The 23,488-nt window shown below is 37.0% G+C and overlaps 1 protein-coding gene across 3 annotated transcripts; it reads right to left on the bottom strand.

The window, feature by feature from the left end:
* Positions 1-3,067: 3,067 nt before the first annotated feature.
* tmem248 (transmembrane protein 248) lies at positions 3,068-23,033 on the bottom strand. Of its 3 annotated transcripts, none has more exons than XM_042498609.1 (7): positions 22,686-23,033; positions 20,636-20,794; positions 18,948-19,236; positions 14,514-14,664; positions 12,257-12,440; positions 10,045-10,226; positions 3,068-8,206 (listed from the first exon to the last, which is right to left on the bottom strand). In XM_042498609.1, exons 1-7 carry the CDS (start codon positions 22,686-22,688, stop codon positions 8,149-8,151), a joined length of 1,026 nt encoding a protein of 341 aa, XP_042354543.1. In that variant the 5' UTR covers positions 22,689-23,033; the 3' UTR covers positions 3,068-8,148. The 3 variants fall into 3 exon arrangements, with proteins under 3 accessions (XP_042354543.1, XP_042354545.1, XP_042354544.1); XM_042498611.1 differs by having other exon boundaries at positions 10,083-10,226; XM_042498610.1 differs by lacking the exon at positions 3,068-8,206 and having other exon boundaries at positions 9,361-10,226.
* Positions 23,034-23,488: the final 455 nt, after the last annotated feature.

Below are 23,488 nucleotides of genomic sequence, written 5' to 3'. Positions count from 1 at the left end.
CTACTAAGACCACTAATAATAATCTTTATTTGTATAGCACCTTTCATACATAAAATACAGCTTTAAGTGCTTTACATGTGAGAAAGCTAAAAATGTATTGTTATTATAATTTGTGGGTATATTATTTGGTTCATTTGAAAGAAGAGTCCCGTCTGTGTTGATAAATGAGAATAGTGTAGGAAGGTTTTGGTATGAACACTTGAGGTGTTGTGGCTGCACATCTTAGTGTGTTTTGGAGCATTTTTCATCTGTGGGTTTAAAAAGGTTACTTATTGGAGAGGTAATTTGGGATATAATTGACCCATACAACATTAAATAGTTGATTACTTTTGTATTTTCTTACTTATTGTGGTCTGTGGTATATCTGAAACGCCGCTGCTCCCAAATATCACTTGTTCATTGCAGGAGTAGAGATAACATGTTTGTCTCCTACACAAATCTGGCTTAGTCTCTCTGTCCTTTGTGGTAATTATAAGAATTTCCATCAGGATGTGATTTTTTTTAAAAATATATTAATCACTCCTATTCTCTGCTGGCTTCCACAAAACATTTCTGAGCCACATGGAGATTTTAAAAACAACATTCAAAAGCTAATGACAAGCAGTGGGTTTTACTGAGCAATCTTGGTCCAATATTAGAAGCAAACAGATGACAGATAATGACCGCATCCTGATGTCCTCCCTCACTGTCTTCTTCCTCTCTTCCTCCTCCCACACAACCTCCAACAGACTGTATTGTCGGTGCTGCTAAGTGGTTGATTTGTAGTCGGGTGCCTTCCTCTGAAATTACACTTTATTTCACCCCATTACGTGTGTTTTAAACATTACCATTCAGTACATACAGTACACTGTGTTTAACCCTTTGAAACCTAGAGATATTTCACTTTTCTTGTCTTGAAATGTTAGACAAATTGTAAAAAAAAAAACAACAAAATGCAGATTTAGATTTTTTTTTAAAAACTAGGGTAAAATGTTTAGGGGAAAAAGAAAATAAATAGGGAAAAACTGCAATTATAATTATCATGATTACATATTTAAAATTATGTTTCAGAGTTATTAGAGTTTTTTATTTCTTTATCTTTTTTTGTTTTTTTTCAGTTTTTTTTGTTTGTTTAGACTATGTTTCAGATAATTTTTTGTACTTTTTCCTAATTTCTTGCTGAATTTGGGGGCATTTTTTTCTTTCCTTGCTCATTACCTTCCTCCCATGTTTTTGGAAGAAATCAAACCAGTTCACTCAGGTTTCAAAGGGTTAAATACTCTCTGGCTCCCCAAAGGATTCATGTGTGTCTTTTTAATGACTGCTAAATTATTTATTATTATAGACTGTGTGTGCTGTGCTTGAAGATTAGGTGCTTTGTCCATACATACGCAGTCGGTTCTTTCTGTTTGTTAACTGTTTTCATGTATTTGCTGTTGCTTATAATATATACAGTTTCCCTAGAACTTTATGAAAAGTAAACAGATTGTGCCGTGAATTTAAAGTCTGTCTGCTTGTCCTTGTCTTAAAGGATAATTACGATGTTGTTGTGCATTAGTCTGTCTCTCAAATCAAGCCTATTTGCCGCTACTGAAGATGTAAATCTTTAAAAATGGCTCGCAAATACGTAGGGAATTAATCAAACAAAGTGTTCTGGTACACTGTGCTCAACAGTTGTTTATCCTCTCTTCCAGACTCCTGGACGCAAGTACAAAGGAGGAGGAGCAGCACATGCAGCGCTGCACAACACACAACCTCGCCTAAATCTTAAAGGACCAAACCAGTGGTAAGCAGCAGGCTTCAAATGTCTTTGAATCCATTTTAATGAAATAACTATAAGCCAGTATGCCAGTTTATCAGTTTGAAAGATGCTTTAATCATCTTCGACTGTAAAAATCCACAGTCAAGCTAGCAGCTCTGTGAAATTTGGTTTGTGGTTTGGTCCAACTACCAACCCAGAGCATTTGGATTAGACCTGGAAATGAGACTCAACAATGACCTAAAAGTTGCATAATGTTGCTTTAATTGATTTAACAGTTTTGTCTGTGTAGCTCAAGACTCAGCAACCTTTACTGTCAGAAGAACCTTTTTTTTAGTTAGTTCCATAATGATGCTTTAATTTTACGCATGGGAGGGTTAAATTTTAGATGTTTTTCGATGGCAGGGCTGTTACCAGAACTCTTACAAGAGCACAGAGCGGTGATATTAGTTGCTCAAAACTCTATTCTACCGTCCCACGGTTCTTGCATTGTTATAATCCTAAGTTTTCCTTCATTTGAGGTTTGACATGTTCTCTTTTAAGCCTTTGAAACCTGGATAGACATCTTGTCCTGCATTCAGACACCTTTGACAAGCTATTTTCACTCTTTCAAACATAACCAAATTACTTCAAATTTCTTTTGAAAACATGGGGGTAAAATCAAAACTACAAAAAACCCTAAATTTAAATTATGTTACAGAAAAATATTATAAAATATGTAAAATAAATACAATTTTCATTACTTTGAAGGGTTAGGGTTTTTGCTTTTTATGTTTTTATATATAATTGCTTTAGATTTTTTGGCTCATTTTCAGGTAATTTTCTTTGAGGTTTTTCACTAATTTCTTGCTAATGCCCATGTCTTTTGCCCAGGTTTCAAAGGGTTAATAATGTCATTTGTTGGGCCCTCTTCTGCAGTGGCACCTGTATGGAGACTTAGTGCCCCCTACTGCTTACCTTGATTAATCAACTCCTAATATTTGCATAACAGTAGTGTAAAAAAAACATAACTTCTAATTTTCTTTTGCAGATTTACTTAAAATTGCAAATAAAACTTGCACAACATTTGGATGGAAACCCAACACTCGTTGGTTTTGGTCTCTTCATGGGATTTGTTGACAATAACAGAACTATACCATACTGCAGTGTCATCGTTTAGCTCCTACACAGACAGCCTGAGCCCTCGGCTTGCAGCATTTATTATCGCCGTGGCATTTTACTCTCAGTACCAGCAAATTAGTTTAATTAATTTCCTCTGGCAGATCATTAATCTCCCTGTGGAAACAGTGATGTGTGGTGGAGAGAAAGAGGGTCAGGGACAAAGTGATGTTGAACTTTAGAGACAGTTTATTTAAACTTGAATTCATTTACAGCAGTTCCACTGGAGAGGAAAAAGGATTTGAATGACGTCCTAGCCACATTAAACCTATGGTCCTATCTACTGTATGTACAGGGAGGAGGATGCAGCTCGGTAGTGCAGAAGGCACAGAGTTGGCTTAATACTTGCCTGTAAGCGCTGCGAACATGACAGAAAGGATAACAAGGTGAAATGGCAGCCTTATATCGGAGACTCGTGTGTTTTGCTTTATGCCAAGCCGAGAGCACTGTGAGATGACGCAACCTAGGAGAACATGGCTCCTCTGTTTTTACTCCACTCCTCAGTGATATAGTGGAGTAGTTTAAACACTACAACAGCAAGCATCTGCTCCTTTTTAAAACCCTCTAAATGTACACTTAACAAGCACGGTTATGTGAGCCTCATGTAGCTCAGAAGTGATAAAATGAGCATTGCTTGGATTTTCTGTAAAGCTGGTGTGTTTTACAATATATGATATGTGAAAGAAAGAAAACTTAAATGAAACTGTACAATGTTAAGGCATTTTGCAATTACAGAGATGCAATTTTAACCAAAGATGAACAACGTAAGGAGGGATAAGAAGCAGGTAAATGCAAGTCACCAACATTAACTGATGGTTTGGCAAAAATATGGCAAGCTTCGTTCACTCACAAACACTCTGCCAAACCTCCCCCACTTCCCATCCAACATAACCGTCCAATAAGAGCTGCCAGATCTTCCAAAAAAGAAAAAGCATGAGTCCCACCATGAAATCACAGGAGATAGTGATGAGAGTAGAAGCAGCAGATCCATGCTCAAATATGATACACATCAGAATTAGGAAGACTTATCCTATAGCATCATTCAATATGGAAAGAAAAAGGTATCACACCTTCCACTCGTTCGCCAACACACACAAAATCAAACAGTAAATGTACAAAGTGTTTGATACAATAACGTGACAAGAGATTCATTTCTGCCACAAAAGGATAAACCTTATTATATATGAATACCACTCGAAACAAAAAACACAATTCAAGTAAAGCCTTTAAAACTGAAAAAAAAAAACTACATCATAGATTAAAATCACTTGGAATTCTTGCATCTCAGATTTCGATTATGCTGCTTATATAAAAAAGTACATTCAACAGGTACATCAATTATGGAACAAAATTATAACAGAGGTAAGTAAAATGTATCAGTAATTGCTATTGAAGAAAAGTCGTACATAACAGACATTAAAGGCGGACTTAGACTGTGTTTCATTCTCTGGGAAGGTTTGGATTTAACACCGCAACTTCTCGAAGCAAAGATCGGACACATTTGGTAACTAATAGATTTCATATTTGTGTCCAAACAACACAATAGATAGTTGTTGGTGGCTCAAAATTTTTAACATAAACAACAATCTTCACCTAATCTAATGAGAGCAGTTTGCAAACCAAATATGTGTTCAGTACAATTAAAAAAAATGATTGTCAAAGTCAGCCATGCCCTCAGAACCTTAAAGAGCATGAATTTCATCCTTAAAGCTACAGTCGGTTTCAGCACAACACAATGAGTCACAACAATTTAAATGAAAATGTACAAAAACTTGCAGTAAGTCAGGGGAGGTGCGCTTGTTTTATTCATGTTCCCAAACCGACACATTCTCACTCCTAGTATGTCTAATACCGACACTTTGTCAGTGGCCTGTCTTATCAAAATATAATGTGCTCAGTACCCCTCCAGCATCAGTTCTGGACATTCAGGGACAGCGTGTCCATTTACGCGTGTTACATGCATTGTGCCTTTTCAAAATAAACTTCCGTTATCACACGAAATTTGCAGTTTCTCCTTGTTAGGTGCACACTGTCCAGTGTTTCCCACATAATTAGAAATCTGTGAGGCGGTAGCTGAATGAGGCAAAAATTCTGATGTTTTTGTGGGTCCGTGAACGCAGCTCAGGCGGAACTCCTGAGCAGCAGTTTGAGGAGTTGGGGGATGGATATTGATCTGCTTATCATGCCAGAGCTGATCATACTGATGGATGAGAGAAGAAAGCTAAAGCAAAGTTTTAGTAAAAGTGGGTAAACGATCATGTTTTACTTTAACTACACTTGACTTTCTGCTGCTCCATCTGTGCCCAGAGTATGCTCTGAGTCTGTGGTTCGATGAATAACCGCACAGTTTATATATTCTAATAGTGCTCCTAATGTAAGATTCAGCTCCAAAAATTAAAAATCAGTATGTGGCAGCAGATGTTTTAAACGTTTACTTCCTTTGGTTTAAGTAACAACAGGTTAAAATAAAAATGTCATGTTTTTTTTAAATAGTAGACTATTTACTAACTACCTTGTTACTAACGTGATATAATGTCACGCAGCATTAGCCAATTGCATAGGAGCTTCTCATACTAGCACTCTTCACTCTTATTAAAGAAACTATTAACTTTTGGTTTCACACAAGATATTAACAGCAGACTTCCACATTAAAGTCCAGAGTTTGTTTGACCAATCCAGACTGCAGACTTTCTCTCTCTTTACACCACGTTAGTCGCCCGGAAAGTCAACAAATGCCACCATCCACCTTGTCTCATACTGTTACTAAAGCATCAATGCCATTGATCAAGTGTAGGTAGTTGACAAGTTTGGAGTGAAACCAGGTTGCCTAAACAAGTCAATATAGACTTGTGCACTTCAGAAATGTCATTAAATTTCATGCTTTAATACCCAACCCCTTTAGAGAATCACGGTCTAAATCCGCCTTTTTTTATCTAAACATTTCCCAAACTCACTTAAACACATTCGCACACCAAGCAAGTTTTTGCACGTTTTTGTTGAACTACAAAATAATCAAAATTAAATGATTTAATTATAAATATATTATCAGAGTTATGCAAATATAATTATATACTAATATAGAATTATATTTGTTTTTAGAAGGAGTCCAACTGAAACAAGGTTTATATAGTTCAATATCAGACTGTTTACATGTGACCTTGGACAAAAAAAAGAAGGAAAAAAGGAGAAAAATGATCACAGGAGCAAATAAACAAAATGTGCAAGAAATCTAAAAGGTGCTCTAGCTATGCAAACACTTGAACACGTGCAACTGATAATGATTTGCTTAAAATTAAAGCACAAGTAAATCAAAAGCATCCTAAAATATAATGACTCCAGGGCAACTTGACATTTACATTAATAGGACAAAAATCACAAGTTTGATTTCAAACCACAGGCTCATCATACTGGAAGAAACAAACAGAGAAGCATGGCTGTGGAAGAAGGGACCGGCAAGTTAATGTTTGAAGGAGAGAAGATGATCTCCCCGTCTGTTTTCAAGCAAGCAAGTCCACCATAGGTAAGGCAAGATAATGTTTCGCTTCATCCAGGTGCAACAAAGAAGTATTGAACATTTAGTCTAGAAGCCAAAACTACAAAACTGCTGCAGAGCTACAAGCAGCAAACAAAAAAAAAATCATGAGGCAGGTGAGTGATGAAGCCACGGAGGAAGGAAAACAAAAGGCAGAAAAATCACATTTTTTAAGTGTGACGTCTACTTGTCTTAAAGTAAAAAAAACAAAAACAATTTTCAACACAGACCACAGGAAGTGCCACAGCTTATTTAACTGCCATTAATATGGACTTACTGATAAGCCTAATTGGAAACAAGCTGAGACAATGGGGCTCATTAACTTTACTGTTGGGGTTGTATTCTGTTCATATATTAATGTGCACAGTGCAATCATCTAAATACTTGACTCCACGTTTACTGACATTGCAGACAAACAGGGAAACAATCATTAATCTGGAGAAGACCTAATACAATTAGGGAGTTCAATTAAAGGTCCAATGTGTAAGATTTAGAGGGATTTAGGGACATCCAGTGGTGAGGATTGCAGGTTGCAACCAGCTGACACTTCACTCAGTTCAGTGTTTATTGTTCAAGAGGTTTTTGCCAGAGGCCAAATTATCTGCAGAGGTCTCTTCCTCTTCGAAACAAACAGACTTGGTGATTTATACCGGTACAAACACTAAATATAGTAGTTTCACTTTGAAAAATCTGTATCTGTCCCACATTTTCATTGCAGAAGGCCTGCTAACTACGCTGGCTGACTTGAAAATACAAAAGCATGAATGGCCCTATCTAGAGCCAGTATTTTGTTTGTCCTGTCTGGGCTACGGTACAAACAACATGGCAGACTCTGTGGACGAGGACCTGCTCCGCACATAGATATAAACAGCTCTTTCTAAGGTAACAAAAAGATGCTGATACTTATTTTCAGGTCATTATACCCTAAAGAAAACATGCATATTATATTTTATTCCTGCTAATACACCCCTCTAAATCTTACGCACTGGACCTTTAAGTTAACTAAATGCTACTTTTAAAAAGACTTTATGCAATATCGAATTGTGATCAAACATATGATTACACTGGTGCAGAAAAAAGTGCTTATTCATTCCCTTCCCCGTTGAAGCTGCAGTGACAAGTGCATACTCAAGAATAAATGTCTTACAAGCGTCTCATCCTCAAGCAATTATCTCGACCTGAGTATTCAAGCACATTTAGTCGACTTTAACATATTACAAGTTACCAAACATGTTTTGTCATTAGGGGAGATAACACTACATTGTGTACAGATGGTTCTGAGATATCCAAACATTTGCAGCAAAAACTCATAGCTGAGATCTGCGATAAATGCCAATGTTTTGTGTAACACACTTCTCTTTTTTTTTTCTATCTTTTCTGGTAAATGAGACCAAATGACTGCTAGAAAAATGGCTGTGTAGCTCTTGGATCTGGCCTTCTGCTTTGTTTATGTACTGCATGTTCTGACATGGCACAAGGGGACTCAGGCAAAATAATAATTATAATAAACCAAAAAAAAAAGGTTTTGCACAGAATATCAGAGTTCCTACAAATATTTACACGACAGATACAGGCACTTGTATATCTTTGGTTGGAAAAACCCAACATTGCAAGAGTAATGCATTCACAGAGCTTTTGTGTCCCTTATTGTATTTCCAGGGTTCACTAGGCAACTGGTATGTTTATTTATATTTCTTCTGTTTCTTTGAGTCTGTCCATGTTACAGGTAAGTTCTGACATAGCTTTCTGATGTCTTTTTAACCCTCTGACAACGCCACCTGCAACAGAAGAAATGGGTTTTAGTGCAGCTTACAAAATCATAGCAGGGGTTACTGCGTGCAGGAAAATTAAATAGGAAAGTTACAAATTACAATTACAATTAAACACAAAAAGCGGTGAAATGGACAGGAGCAGTTAAATTAGATGAATACAAGTTTTATCCAATGTCTTAACATAATTTTGACGTAAGTAGCTACTGTGTATGTAGCAGCATGCATTGCTGTCTGCCAAAGTATCATTCTTGATATTTCTATCAGCTGGTGCCAAAATATGACATTTTTTAAATCTTAAAACTAAGCGGCTTTAAAATCAATGCCAATAATAACATCAAATCTCTTAACTCAGCAGTGAAGAAGCCACTGCTACGAGAAAATCATTAAAAATATTTTTTTGTAATCAACTGGAGAATGACACATCTAAAATGTCACTATTAATGTGAAGGGCATCTCCATTCAGACTGGAATTTCCCTTCAAAGTGCCCCAAATTCAGGTCTGTGCAGCTGGTACCACAGTTCTGCAAATTTATATTTTAAATCTGCATTTCCAATTTTTTTTAGTCCGCTGTACTCACTAAGTTAAGATACTGCTGCTGCATCACATTAAAAGTTTACTATAAACGAGGGTTGGGCTAGTTTACACATTTTCAAATCGCTTCAGTATTAGGCCAAACACTGGACCAGTATATCAAATTTTAATGCTAGGTGTCGCACTTGACCCTTCAGCTGCCCACAAGTAGAACATACTGAGACTGAGAGAGGCCACGATGATCTAAGCAGGTTTTCCAGTCGTTAATAAACACGACATAACGAGGAAGCAGAGAAAAGCAGCAGGACATACTTCCCTTATCTGTTTTTTCCACTCACCTCTTTATTCAGCTTTAAATCCAAAATTTTGCCGTAATGGCAGTTTAATTTTCTTTACGCCTAACCGCAATATCTCGTCACAAGCTGGATTTACAACTGCTGTCAAGTACAGTTTGCTGATGTAGGCTACTTTTCAATTTCCCATATTGTACCATCATGAAAATTCTGGTTTAGCCAGCTTGCATAAAGTCAAACGTCTTTAAGCACATACACCCAACTGTAGCAGCAAAACCAGAAATCAACCAAACTCTACCATCCAGCAAGAAAGCAGCGGGCTTTTACTGTGAAACAGCTACAGAAAATGAGATGTGTTTATCACTGAGTGAGCAGAGCTTAATTTGTGGAACTATTTTGTAAGATAAACTGCAGAGCTTTAGCTTAGCCTGATCCCCATCTACCTGCCTGTAGTGAAAATTGTATAATTCCCTCTGTTGTTTCTGCAGCACAGCACCCAAAACTCTTAGTTGGGCCTGACTCAGACAATGAGTCACAGCTTGCTGACCTATCTTAAAATTGTTAGTTCATGTACCAGTGCGAGCTGGCTCCTCCACAGTGGCTGTGATAATAAGTGACACACATGGGTTACGGTGTTATGTGTACTGTCAAGCATTAAGACCCAAGAGGACAATCTTCCATTACCTCTGGGACTGAGCTGTAACTACGCATGAATCAGCCACATCAGAGGACCACGTAAGAATGTGCTGCCAGGTTTCAGGCTTTTGTTTGGAGATGCTAACAACACAAAGCCTATAATCACTTCAAACATAACTCGTCGAAACAAAATAGCGTTTATTCTAATAAGGGCAGTATTAATATGTGCTTAAATTCTTAAGAAATAAGGAATCAGTGTGTCAAAGAAAATCAACAGTTGCACAAAGATGTCCATGTATTTGGACAATTAGCAGAGAATCAGCAGTGTGATTGGATCATGTCTTTGACCAATCACTGGTCAAGCAATGCTTTGCTGGAGCTACCTGTTCTCGTCATATAGCACTGCTGGTGTCTGATGTACCTTCTCAGGACAGAAGTCAGGGTTGGTTTGTCGTACTTTGCCAGGTCGCCCCTTGATGACTGCATAGCAGAACATAGTAATGACCATGACAAACAGGAAGTAGCTTGTGTGCATCAGGTGCAGGTTGATGAGGGAACGGTCATCCTAATAAGAAAGAGTTAAGAAGACAGAATCAAATATCTGCAGGTTTTATTATAATTAAGGCTGTCAGTGTTCCGTACTTAATCATGTTTATCACCAGCTGATATTCCTGTCTTTAACCCTTTGAAACCTGGATTGACATCACTTTTCTTATGCTGCATTCAGACGCCTTTCACAAGTATTCATACTTTTGAATCCAGAGCAAATTGGTTCAATCTCTTTAAAAAAAAAGGCAATGAGCAACTTGGCAAAAAATGTCAGCCCTAATTATAATCAAAAAGTCAATCTGCATAATTTTGAGCTCACTATCAAAATGCCCCTATTGAAGCAAGTGCTTACTATAATCATACTTAGAATATGTGAGGGGGTATTTACATTCCCACTGCCAGATCAGTTATTGATTTTTTTGTCAAAAACATATCACAGGGATCATCTGTATAATGTGCAGTTAATTCCTGTCTTGGGTCCAACTTGACTCACAAAATGACCATTTGTTTGTATATAAATTACTCAACGCATAATACCTTGAATTTGTGAAGAAAACTTTGTTTTTCTTGCATGTTTCCACGGTAAGAATCCAAAAAGGTGAACATTCTTTATGACTTGAAGTCACTGGTGTCCTTGTTTATAGATTTGCCGTTGTTCAATGCATTTACTTCAATTCATCAATAATTTTTTGCCTATTTTGGATTCTCTGTTCAACATGGAGGCATGCAGGAAAAAGTTTCTTTCACAAAAATTCAAAGTAACAGAGTAACTTATTGATATACAAATGGTTGTTTTGCAGTTGAAGTATTCCTTTAATGCTTACATCAATAGGAGTCTTTCAAAAATAACTAACTACTGAAAACTATAACCCGATGCCAGCTGATATGAAAGACTTTTAAAAGTGCTAAATACATTAAAGATTTTAATTACACAGAAAGTCTGAGGAGTGAAGAAATAAAACATAGCTAAACTTTTGCTTTAAGTTTAGCTATGTTTTATGTCTTCACATTCTACAGACATTTAAATGTAGGAATGAAACAGGGATGTCAAGTGTCACTCTATTTCTCTGTTGTTTTGATAACAGACGGTGACGCTGATGGAAAAAGCTTTCTCAAGCTCCGCTCCCTTAATCCTCTGTGTTGAAGTGGACTGACATCAGGTAACTGCACAGGCACAACACATATTTTCAAAATGTTTTCAGGCTCACTGGCTCATTCAGCTGACAGCTGAAGCCTGTCAATAGGGCTATTGTATTCCTGGAACAATCTACCGCCATCAGTATACAACTACGACTAACTGGCTTTCACAATGTGTTCAACCACATTTATTTTGTCTTATAATGGGAATAGTGAGTGATCCTTTAACCTGCCATCATCTCAATATATCCCCTACACAATCACTCTGTCATATTTGGGTTTTACTTTTTTTTTTTTAATTGTTGTGCTGCCACAACTTTATACCTATAACTTTCCAGCAAAGATGTGATACAATAGCAAAGATGTGATACAATATAAACATAATCTTCTCAACAAAAGCTTCTTATCATCTCATATAATTTCTTATCCGATCAAGTGGTTTTTAACTTTAAGTAAATAATGTTCTGTATCTTTACTAACCCAGCCAAGAGGCTACAATACAGAAAATTAATTCAACAATCTTGTTTGTAAAGTAACTTTTTAAAATTTACACAAAGGAAATATACAAAAAAAATTAAAAGTTAAGGATATATGAAGATGCAGTACAAGGTAAATGAGTGAGACATTCACCTGAGAGACGAGGATGATTAAAAACTTCCGACTTGCAAATTTCTTCTAATACGGTTCCTGGAAACTACATTCAAATCTGAGGGAAATCTTGTTATTTAAAGTAGATTTTCTTTGCCTAAAGTACAGTCTAAGTCATAGTTTTGTTTACTCAGTTACTTTAATGCAAGTTAACTGAGACACAGAAATAACAACATTAGAAAATCAAACCAGAAACTCTGTAAAATAAAAACTGTGTCTGATAATGTTTACCGCCAGAAAAAAAAGGAGGCTGTGACTTACATCAGGAACGATGACAGTAAGCTTTGGGTTGAGTGCGTGGTACACTTTGCCGATGGCTCCTTTGTAACACCAGAAGGGGTTGTAGTCCTGACTGTACTTGGTATCTGAGTCGCGGACTGTGGTGAACACTTTGTACCAAGATGTGGCATTGGTGTACGTCTCCGGCACGCAGTGTGGCGGCTGCCTGCAAACCAAAACAAAAAGTGACATCTATTGACTGTTGTAGTGGAACGATTTACATTATGTTGCAGAGATTGGAGAAAAGTTGTAGATGTCATTTAAGAATTTTTGGCTTATTTATATTATTCCTTGTATTTGATTATTTGTTTCATATTTCTTATTATTCAAGATTGTCCTTTTCCATATAATATTGGCAGTGCCATTTAAGGCATTACCCATCCAAACACATAAGGACATAAAAAGGTTGTAATGTGGATATATCAGCAGGTAGGAAGGGACCATATCAATCAGAAATTAATATGGCTAGACTACGTATCATAATAAAGCAAAAATCAATATACTGGGGCAACATTAGAATTGCCCCAGTATAGAAGTCATGCAATTTAAAGCAAAGCAGTGTCGATAACGGTTTCCAAAATGCTTCCTATTTAAGTAAGATACAGTGACATTCAAAGCAGTTGTCTACTCTGAAAGCAAAGACAAACGACCAACAACTAAGTCACGCCTGACATTAGATGAAACTACATCTGACTGACTCTAAATGACACTGCTGAAAGCTCTCAGTCTCCACTTTGGCTGCAGTTTTAATGTTATAGTTTCAGAGACTGATAGGACATGCTACTGCTCATCTCTAAAGACTCCAGATATGCTCGTACTCGCTCCTGCTAATTTGTAACATGCACATGCACATTTATTCACCCTCATTTTGACATGTTTCACTAATCAAAACAAATGGCACACTTGCACCCCGTGAATGATCATGCAGGAGCACTGTAGGCCTTGCAGATTCATATGAAATTTGCTAGCAACAATTATATGAGAAATGTGACGCTGTTGCGATATGCAGCACCCACAATCGCGTTAGACCAAGGGTCTATATGTTTTTCAGGCCAAGGACCCTTTAGCAGAAAGAGCAACAGAGCAGGGACCCCCTATTATATATGAAAAACATAAACATACCTTTTATAGTGCATACAATATTAACCTTTTAAAAGAATAATTACTAACAGATTCATATATGTATACATTCATCCACTGACAAGGATTCATAGGTGACAGTCAGCCTGACACTAATGTTGTGTGCTGTAAATTAAATTGGTAGATTTTCTAATGAATAAGCTGATTTAATTTAAAAAATATATTGTTTTTGGTGCGCCCCTGCAGTAACTGTGAGGACCTCCTGGAGGTCCCAGACCCTAGTTTGAAGACCCAGGCTTTAGATTAAGAACTACTGAAGTGCAGCAATGCCGTCTTCCACTGCTGTTATTCTCTGCTTGCTTCACCTAATTTTACTATCCAGCTCTCGTCCACTAAAATGTTATCAGGTTTGCGGTCCATGTGAACACAGTATCACAATATGAGAGCTATGAACAAAGCTAAAGAGCCAACAGAGCTGATTGGTGTTTTCCGCTCTTTAAAAAAATGTAGCTGACTGAGTTTGTTACAGACAACAGCTAGACAAAGCCAGTTTAACATTATCAGACAACAACAGACCGTTTTGTTTTGTGATTCGGCCAACTCATTGAATGAACATTTATTGTTTACAACTGATGAAATCTGTTGGAAACATTTGTCATTCCAGTTGATAGCTGCCAGCTTCAAATAAAAAGCCTGGAAAATGCAACCTTCTTTGGTTATATTACACGCAGCAAAAACAACTGCTATCCGACCCCAAGGAAAATAACACTGAAAGTCATTTTGAAATTTAAAAAAAAAAAGCTAAAATATTCATTTATTTATGTGCTTACAAAAATAGCAATGAGACTGCAAAGTGGTGCACAAAGCATCTCAGTCTTAACAACTACCACTCCATCATGCAGATGATAGGAGCTAAAAAAATGCTACTTTGGATTTGGAATCTAGTATCTGACTAAACTGAAAACATTTTGTTTTCTCAAATGATATCACCAACTCACTTCTGTAACTACACATTGTATGAAAGCACAAAATATTGTCTGAAATAACACAAAGTTATTGAGAAAAACTTTGGGATACTGTAATTCAGTTTGTCAGTCTCACTCAGCTCTGGGCAGAGAGATAGTGTGTCCCTGTGAGTCAGGGAGGCAGTCCAACTCACACTGTGACTGGGAAGATATTGCTGGCCGCTGTGATGGTCATGCAAGTGCTGAACACCACCTGCTCGCAGTGGCCGTGCAGCACACACTCGTCGGAGTTCCAGGATACAGGCAGGGTGAAAGTGATGTTTATTTCTTCATGGGCTTCCCGGCCTACACACAGAAACGTGAAAATACAATGAGAGCATTTCAGAGGAAATCTCACTGTCAGTTTGTTGTTTTTAAGCAGCCTCATATTTCTATAAAACCCATCTATGAGCACAACTCATGGGCCTCTAACCTGCACATCTACATTCCCTTCATTGTTGTGTTGACATGGGAGTAATTGCTTTTGACCAGCCATGATCACGCAAAAACAAAATGCAGGCCTGAAGAGAGGCGCCTCTTCGCTCTGAGGCAATTATTAAAGCCTGGAACAAGCTAAACAGCATGCGTACAACTCCCACAGCAGGAAAGCAGGGAGAGCCACGGCAGCAGTATTTGATGTCATCCAAAGCTACTCCCCTGATAACGAATGACGGGGCTGATTTTGTAGGCTTATGCAATATTTATCAAACTGCAGAGGGGATTAGAAGATTATCAGTCAAACTGAGTGGACGCTGGGGTGTGATGAAGGATAGATGTGGTTGTGTCAATACAAGTGCAAATTCTTAGGGGACAAACACGGACAATGAGCCTCCAGTTCTCGCAAGCAAAAACAACTGGCGAAGATATGAAATTTGTTGAACTTTTCGGGTCATCATGTACCTGTTCATTTTCTCTCAAACTTTACATCTGAAGACGAATTAGAAAGGTAAATGTGTTTGAAAACGCCCCTGTTAACATCCTATCCTAGAACTTCTTTTTTGATTTTTGTGACCGTCTTACACAATATTAAGTAAAATGTCTGTGTCAATTCTGACAAATTAGGAGGTACTGGTTTACTACCAAATCGTAACATGAAGGATATAGGCTTTAAAAAAATTCAGATTAAGTAGAGAAGCATGATCCAAGATGAGCATTTGTACAGAAAACTTATGCTGATGTCAGAATAATAGAGATGCACCAATCCAAAACTAATATCGGGCCAATTCGATTCAATTTCAATTTAATTTTATGTTTATGGTTTTAGCTGGAACTCAATTTCCTATTAACACTACTTTTTACAAGTTATTTTGTATTTCTTTTTATTATGAATGATTAGAAATGATCAAGTTTGTTTCACTAGTTTGTGACTTAACTGCATCTAATGTTCATATCTAGTTCTCATTTTATTCAGTTGTATTGTTTTATACTGGAACTTAAATTCCTGTTCAACCAGTTTGTAGCAGCATTTGCAAAGTTAACAGTTGGATTGTAATTCAGTACCAAAGTTAGGAAAGAGGTGTTTAAATTGACGCTGCTATTACCTGACACATAAAAGAAAATTTAGATCACTTTAACACACACAGAAGGGTGTACACAGCTTAGTAATTAAACTGGTATTGGGATGGTACTTGTTAATGGCTGATGTCCAAAACTCAGGTATTTGTATCGTAATGGGCGTTAAAAAGTCTGATCGCTACAGTTAATGCTGATCTATTTACAAAAGATTTGTATACATATTTAATATCAAATGCTTTTCTAAAATATATTTTTAATATATGTACTATAAATTAAAGAAAAAAGGTTTCTGAACAATTTATTGATTTTGCAAGGCTCCTCGAAAAGAGGAAGTTGACATCACCTTGTACGCTCTGTTTACCTCTTGCGTATTTAGACAGGACTGTTTGTTCAGCGTGACAAAACATTTGCATAACTCCTTATTGACTTTGCTCATCCAGTCTAGTGGCTTTGACATTTAGGATGAGGGCACATGTTGTTGGCCAGCTGCTAATCCTGTAACAACAACACAACAGCACCCTAAAGTAGAAGACAAACAAAGGCCTAAAACACCGGAACAATTGACTTTGGAAAATTGAGTAACTTAAAGTATCGTACATTCAGTAACAATATCAACATATTGATTTGCAAAGGGGTGAGATTATCAGAGCTAAAAGGAGTTAGTTAAGACAGAGCAGGTGTTTTGAGCTGGAATGTCCTCAAAGGAAGAACGCTAAAAAAACACAAAGATAAACCCAGTGGGATTAATATTAGTGTGAAGGCCTACTAGTGCTATGGTGAATAAAATTACCTGGAGGATCTGTGTAAAGACAGAGATGTACATTTTTTCCCTGTTATTAGGTGGTCATATAACATGTTGAAATGAACCATTTTACTTGATGTCCTCATGTCCAACATCACAGAATCAATGAACATAAAAGTACACCAAAGTGCAGTCGATTTTGTTTAAGCTGTAAGGACTGTTTGGCGCTTTTCATTCTTCGCGTTTTGATAATTTTGGCTGTGTATATGCATATACATAAATGTTGGCAAGATTGTGTATTTTTGTTATTTTTGTTTAATCCTGGAATTTCCAGCTCAGCTCCTACAATAACTCTGAAATACACAGTGTAAACAAAACTTACATTCATACTGTTAAGAGCAAAAAAATGTGCCACTGAAACCCATTCAAACTGCAATTTTTGAACCCACAGCCATCAAAGCATAAAAACATGCAATGTGTTATGTCTTAGTGTCATTTTGGGCTTTTGCCGTGGAATTTGTAACTTTTACTATTTTTCCCCTGATTAAATCATCTTTTACCATATTTGGCATATGGAGAAAATACATGCTATTTTCACTAGACGCACTGTCACAGTCAGTGTCTGCAAATCATTGACATATCCCAGGCTGTGATAATCAAAAAAATCTACTTAGCATTTAGTATAGTGAAAATAATTCATTTTTGTTTGTTTGTTTTTTCATCTAAAAAGATAGTGGCATCATGACATCCTGACATAAATTCAAAATTCTGAAATTTAATGAATATTTGATATTTATGATTAAGAAGGATGTTGGTAAAAAAAAAAAAAAAATAACTCAGTGAAAGTAGAAAATAATATTAATGTATAATGTATTTTTTGATTTTAAAAAGCGTATTTTGTGCACAGAGTGATATGCATGTGTGTAGTATTAAAGTGTGCCCTATGAGTTAAGTACTAAATCATTGACTATGTCATTTGTTTATTTCAAAGATGACATTTGATTTTAGTATTAACTTATTTTTTTCTGCTTAAAATAGGTGCAGAACTTGACCATCTAGCTGGCTTATGCTTCAGGTAACACCCCCGCCTCTGTCACATGAAAGTGCTCCTGGCTGGAAAGGAAAACCCAGAGTTGACTGATAACCAGCTGTGACACTGTTTATCCAGACGGCCAATGTCAGGGTAAGTGTAGCCCGATAACGAAAGGATATCCTGGTTATGTTGACTTTGTTTCGCAGTCCAGGCCTCAAGTTTAATGTTGCATTAATTTCTTAAATCCTCCTTAATTACAGCCAACATGCATCAAAGGTGAGGGGCAAAAAAACACACATGCCCCTTGAGTATGTCTCATCATAGGGGACAAAAGTAAAAGTCCTGAAACACAAATCTAAACATGCAGGCATTCAGGAGTTCAAAACCAGTGTTTATTCACTTTTCACTTTGTGTACTTTCTGAAATCTATACGTCTAAAACCTATAGGAGGACTGAACGGGAACAGCTTTGTGCTATACAACGCTGTCACTGTTTGCTTATCATGTTTAATTAAAGTCACCACACAAAGAGGTAAGTTAAAACCCATTAGAAGGACAAACTCCCACGCTCAATAGGAGAGAATTACCTCCAAACAGCAACCACATAAAAAAGTCCAGGGTGGTAAGATACAGTCTCTATAGACTTCATACAGTTCTTTTGCTATAGTAATGTTTTCATAATAATGTACCTGTTGCCAGATAACGCATACACTAATTGTATACGTTATCTGATCAGTTGAACCACATTAAATTCTGATCCTTTCTTTGTTTTAGCCCGCTGCACTCTGTCTATATCAGACAGTCAGTTTATATCTGTATCATTTTTTTGATTATATAAATCACAAGTATTGCAAATACAAATTAAGCTTTTAGTAGCCTGATAAAATAATAACATAAATAGCTTTTTCAGTCCAATTTCAGTTAAATTTTACTGCTGTAAAAACGAACAGACTAAAAACTTTATCTTATTAGATGAAACAGATGTTGACAAAGTTTTCCTTTGGGGACCAAATTTGAAAAAAAAAATGTTTAAATCACAATGCCTGTGATTGCAATACTCAGCATGTCACAAAACATTTAAAATCGCAATAATATTGTACAGCAACTTACGTATCGTAAAAATAACCTATCATGGGGCCTCTGGTGATTCACTCTCTGATGAAGTTATATCTCTGACTTTTGTGTAGAGTTTCAATATTTACTCATTAATCTTCACAGCCCCATCTGATTAAACATATTTTCTTCTGACCACTGACTACAGGACAAGCACAAGCCAAGGATGATGCGAAAGAGAACCTACCAGATAGACCAACTTGCTGCCCCAGCACTGTGGCATACAGGTGAGTGATATTGCGAGAATACCCTCCAAACGGGCGCTGGGGGTCCAGCGTGAGGGTGATGGGGACTGAGATGTTGATGGGGCCCGAGTCCTCAAGCAGGAGGGGAACCTGGGTGCTGGAGCGAGCTTGGCCGCTGGTCACGACCATGCTCTCAGGTGTGGTCGACTCGTTCAGACCGTGCTTTATTGTTTCATTCTCTGACACACAAAAGTCCAGCTCGTTGAAACGCAGCAGGAAGGTGTTCCAGTCCTGGAAGAGACAGTGCCTTTGAATTACTGAGCATTTTGTCAAATTTTGTGATTATTATCCAAATAATCTTTTTTTGTTATTAAAATGCAAAATCAATTAGTTGAACTGCACCAGTTCAATTGGAGACAGAAGTAAATTAGATACAAGAGTAAGTATCATAGATAATATTCAAGATACCTCAGTAAATTTTAGCCTCTGAAATTGATTTATTATTTGTTACAAGTTTAAGAGACTTAAAATAGTATTCAATTTCAATTAAAATCCACTTAAAATATGGGACTGAATTAAGAAGCTTTGTGAATATGAAATTTCCCTAATAAGATAAAAAGTTAACAATTTTGCATAATGAATTTCCATTGCATTCAAAATACATGATAATATTTTGACCCTCTATAATAATTGCCTGTGTTGTTTTGCACACAATATAGTTCTAAAAATCTTCCCACAGTATGATGTGTGCTGGCAACCATAAACAGATGTATGGTAATTTCTTGTTCAGTCTTGCAGAAAGCCAATTTCTTTTCAGTATCTGAAAACCTTGAAATATGTATGTTTGTTGAGTATATTTTGTGCAATATTTTGAGATGCATTTCTCTTGTTTTATTTGTGATACAGAAACTAAATAGAAACAATTACCCAAACATCTATTACCTAGGGGTGTGGGGAAAAATAATATTTTGCATGGCAATATTGTAAACTATTAATATTGCAAATACAGATGAAAGCACATTGCAATAATATTGAACTGCGGCCTAAGCATCGTGATAATATCCTGTCAGGGGCCCTCTGGTGATTCCAGCCCCTACTGTTACCTGATTTACGTCTGGGACTGATGTGTCAATAAAATCAAATTGAACTTTCCCACACTGAAATGTTGAATGCCATGCACATAACTTCCCTTGTGAAGTTGTATACTGGCAGATGATATCTTTACTTATGCTATATCCACTGGTATCTTCACAGTCCATCAAAGTCTCATACTACCTACTTCCTTTTTGATTTGCATATGCTTCCTATTAACAGCCGCATGCAAAGGCTTATTTCCATGTAATGTGAACTACAAGCAATCTATATTCACACTGACTGTACTGTGCGATATTGCTTACATGGTATATTAAGAAAACCTGGATTCCCTTATTGTTATACTAAAAAAAAAGCTTCTTTAAGCTGTACAGACTGAACTGGATAAGACTAGAAAAGGCTGAATAGGTCTTAGCGTGAATGCAACATGTTTCAAAATTTTGGGCAGATGCATCCTTGTGGCATAAAGCAGCCCAAAAGGTCATGACTTGACATTTAGAATCAGCAGTGACCACGTTTTACAGGCATCTGAAAGGTTCTTAATGGAGCAAACCATGTAATTTCATGTCTTTTAAGGAGCCATGTGGGTGTGACTCACCTCTGTCAACTCTGGAGACTTGATCTCCTTAATCTTGAAGAAATAACCGATGGTCAGGAAAGCGATGGCTACTGCACTGACGCTGATCATAAAAATGACCAGCGGTGGACGGTTGTTGATGTAGCTTCTCAGGTTCTCTATAGGATTTAACAGGTACACCTGCATATGGACAAATACACAAAGTGCCAACACTGAAGCATTAATCTCATGCACCACAGGGGTTTCAAACAGCAGTGGGAAATAATAAGTCTCAACACAGGCATTTTTATTTTTCCTTATCTGTATCTGTGTAGTAATTAATCATCAATAATGAAGTCACAGGTCAACAAACCTCACCCGAACAATGGATAATAATAGCCTGAGTATTAGCTCATATTAGAACAGTTAACCCTTAGGGACTGTTTGGCACATTTTTGCACTTTTCATTCTTGTTTTTTTTTTTTTGTAAGAATTTTGGCTGTGTTCATGGATACAGCACACATCTGGGCAATATTCTGTGTTTTTGTTTAATCTCAGAATTTCCAGCTCAGCTCCAACAATAAGTCTGAAATACACAGTGTAAACAAAACTGTCACATTCATACTGTATAGTGCAAAAAATCCCACAGCCATCAAAGCATAAAAACATGCATTGTATTATTTCTGGGTGTCATTCTGGGTTTTGCCAGGGAATTTATACTTTTTTACTTTTTTCCACCTGATGATGTCATTTTTTCCATATTTGGCATATGGAGAAAAATCATGCTATGACCACTATGTGCACTGTCACAATCAATGCTGCTGCTAATTAGTGACATAACCCAGGCTGCGATAATAAATCTACTTAGCATGTAGTATATTGAAAATAATTAATAGGATAAACATTGCACTTAAAGGCAAAATTATAAAAAAAAATAAATAAATAAAATTAAAATGTATTGTAATTCAAAAAAAAAATATCTCCAACACAAACTTTTTAGGGTTGTTACATCACAGAATTTTTTTTTCGTCTAATACTGTATTGCAGGCTTTATTATGCAAAATATTAATAATCCATTGTACTCGAAATAAAGGGCAGTTCAAAGGGGATGTTACATGCATGAAAGTTAGCATTGTCAAGAACTTTTAAATTTGTCAAAAAGTCTCCTTTCGGCCTTGGACACTTAGACGTGTCTTCAGAAGTGTTGCTGCAAATAACTCCTGATAGTGTAATACTATAAACTAAGAATACCACAAACACTGCACTTAAAAACAAAATTATAGTATTTTTTCATCCTTAAAAAACATCACCAACACATAGGCAGGTAAATCCAACATCACAAAATTCATGTTTGGTCTTATTCGGCATTGCAGACTTTATTATGCAAAATTTTAATAATCCACTGTACTCCAAATGAAGAGCAGTTAAAACGGGATGTTTAATGCATGACAGATGGCATTTTCATGTACTTTTGAATTAGTTAAAAACACTGTCCCCTCTGCCTTGGAGAGTTAAACGTGTTTTTAGAAACAAACTGCTGACAGACGTCTCATCATCTTTGTCCACTCTGTAAAGACATTTTAGCTACCTGCTTGTGCATGACCTTTAGCCATGTGCTTTAAGTGAACATAATGTACGTCCAAAACAGCTTGCAAGACTGGTTTTCCAAGCTTTACTTATGACTTCATCTCCCTCTAAAATACCAAGAAGCGCTGCAGCATTAAGTCAGAATTCAAAGATGACATTTTGTTGTAATAAAGCTGTAATTAACGTTACTTTTTAACGAATTGCGGGGCGCATAACTATTCCAAAGAGGTTGCAATTCACGCTATAAAAGGTGAGGATGTTTTATATTGAACTGGATCGCTATATCTTGAAAGTGTTATTAATTAAACGCGGTGTTTTGGCTCTGTCCGTGCAAGAGACCGCAGCCAGGTGATAGGAACTGTCAACCTTGTAGCATAAGCTAGCTACCTGGCCCTCTGACAATAGATCCAAGATGTGACAACAAAAAGACATATTATGGATCAAACTGTAACACTGCCGACACAGGTGTGTACATGTAACAAAACATGACATACGCAGTTCTTACCATGTTTTCTTTCTGTGCATGCGACGGATGCTAGCTGGGAGGTTCGTTGCGGGCCACAATAAGGCAGCAGTTTTGCTAGCAAGCTAGCTCCGCTGCGAAGCTAGCCTGTAACGTTAACTGCCTGCTAGCTTGTTCTCTTTCCCGAAGCTAGTCCCTCCAGGAAATACAGCTGAAGAGCAAAGGTCGGTGTTTGGTGGAGGCAGCCGGGTTTTCAGCGTAAGAAACACCACGTATACTCCTTCCCATGCTTTGCTCTGTAGTTCACTGCAGCTCTGATGAGAAATAGCTCTTGCGTACAGCCTAGAATAACGTCAGTACTGTATCTGGGTCCTCCCCGCCGACATCTCCGCGTACCCGCACTGCGTACAAGAAGCGTCGCAGCGCCGCCGTTTCCTTATTTTCGTAGTGTGTGCGCTCGAAATTGGTCGCCCGCGCATAGAATGGTGCCTATGCGTACGTCATTTACGTAGACGACGAGAGAGCGTTCAGCGTGTTTACAATTTTTTGAGGGTTTTTGCTGCATTCAAGTACGCTCGTAAATTTAAGGTGCAACGGGGATTTTCGCAACTGACGTCTATTCGATGCTTATTTTCGTGTTTCTAATAGTAGTGTAATGTTTCAAAGTAATTAAACTTCTGCACAAAACCATACAGTTAATATAGAAACCGCTTTATTATGCGTATCTGTGATGCTAGTTCTTTTCAAAAGTATCTCAGTCATATTTTTATTGTAATTATTTCTATTCTGTTGCTGCACCTTTTCCCTAATTGTATGCATTTTATACAATCTAGTCTTTAGACTTA

The sequence above is a fragment of the Plectropomus leopardus genome, chromosome 13, assembly GCF_008729295.1.
Source record: "Plectropomus leopardus isolate mb chromosome 13, YSFRI_Pleo_2.0, whole genome shotgun sequence".
NCBI lineage: Eukaryota > Metazoa > Chordata > Actinopteri > Perciformes > Serranidae > Plectropomus > Plectropomus leopardus.
This window is presented reverse-complemented; position numbering and strand designations above follow the sequence as displayed.

Coding starts and splice junctions, on each gene's coding strand:
- tmem248 (XM_042498609.1), bottom strand. Junction 19,237..20,635: donor AGTCTCCAGAGTTGACAGAG/GTGAGTCACACC, acceptor TGTCTCTTCCAG/GACTGGAACACCTTCCTGCT. Junction 12,441..14,513: donor AATATCTTCCCAGTCACAGT/GTGAGTTGGACT, acceptor TTTGGTTTGCAG/GCAGCCGCCACACTGCGTGC.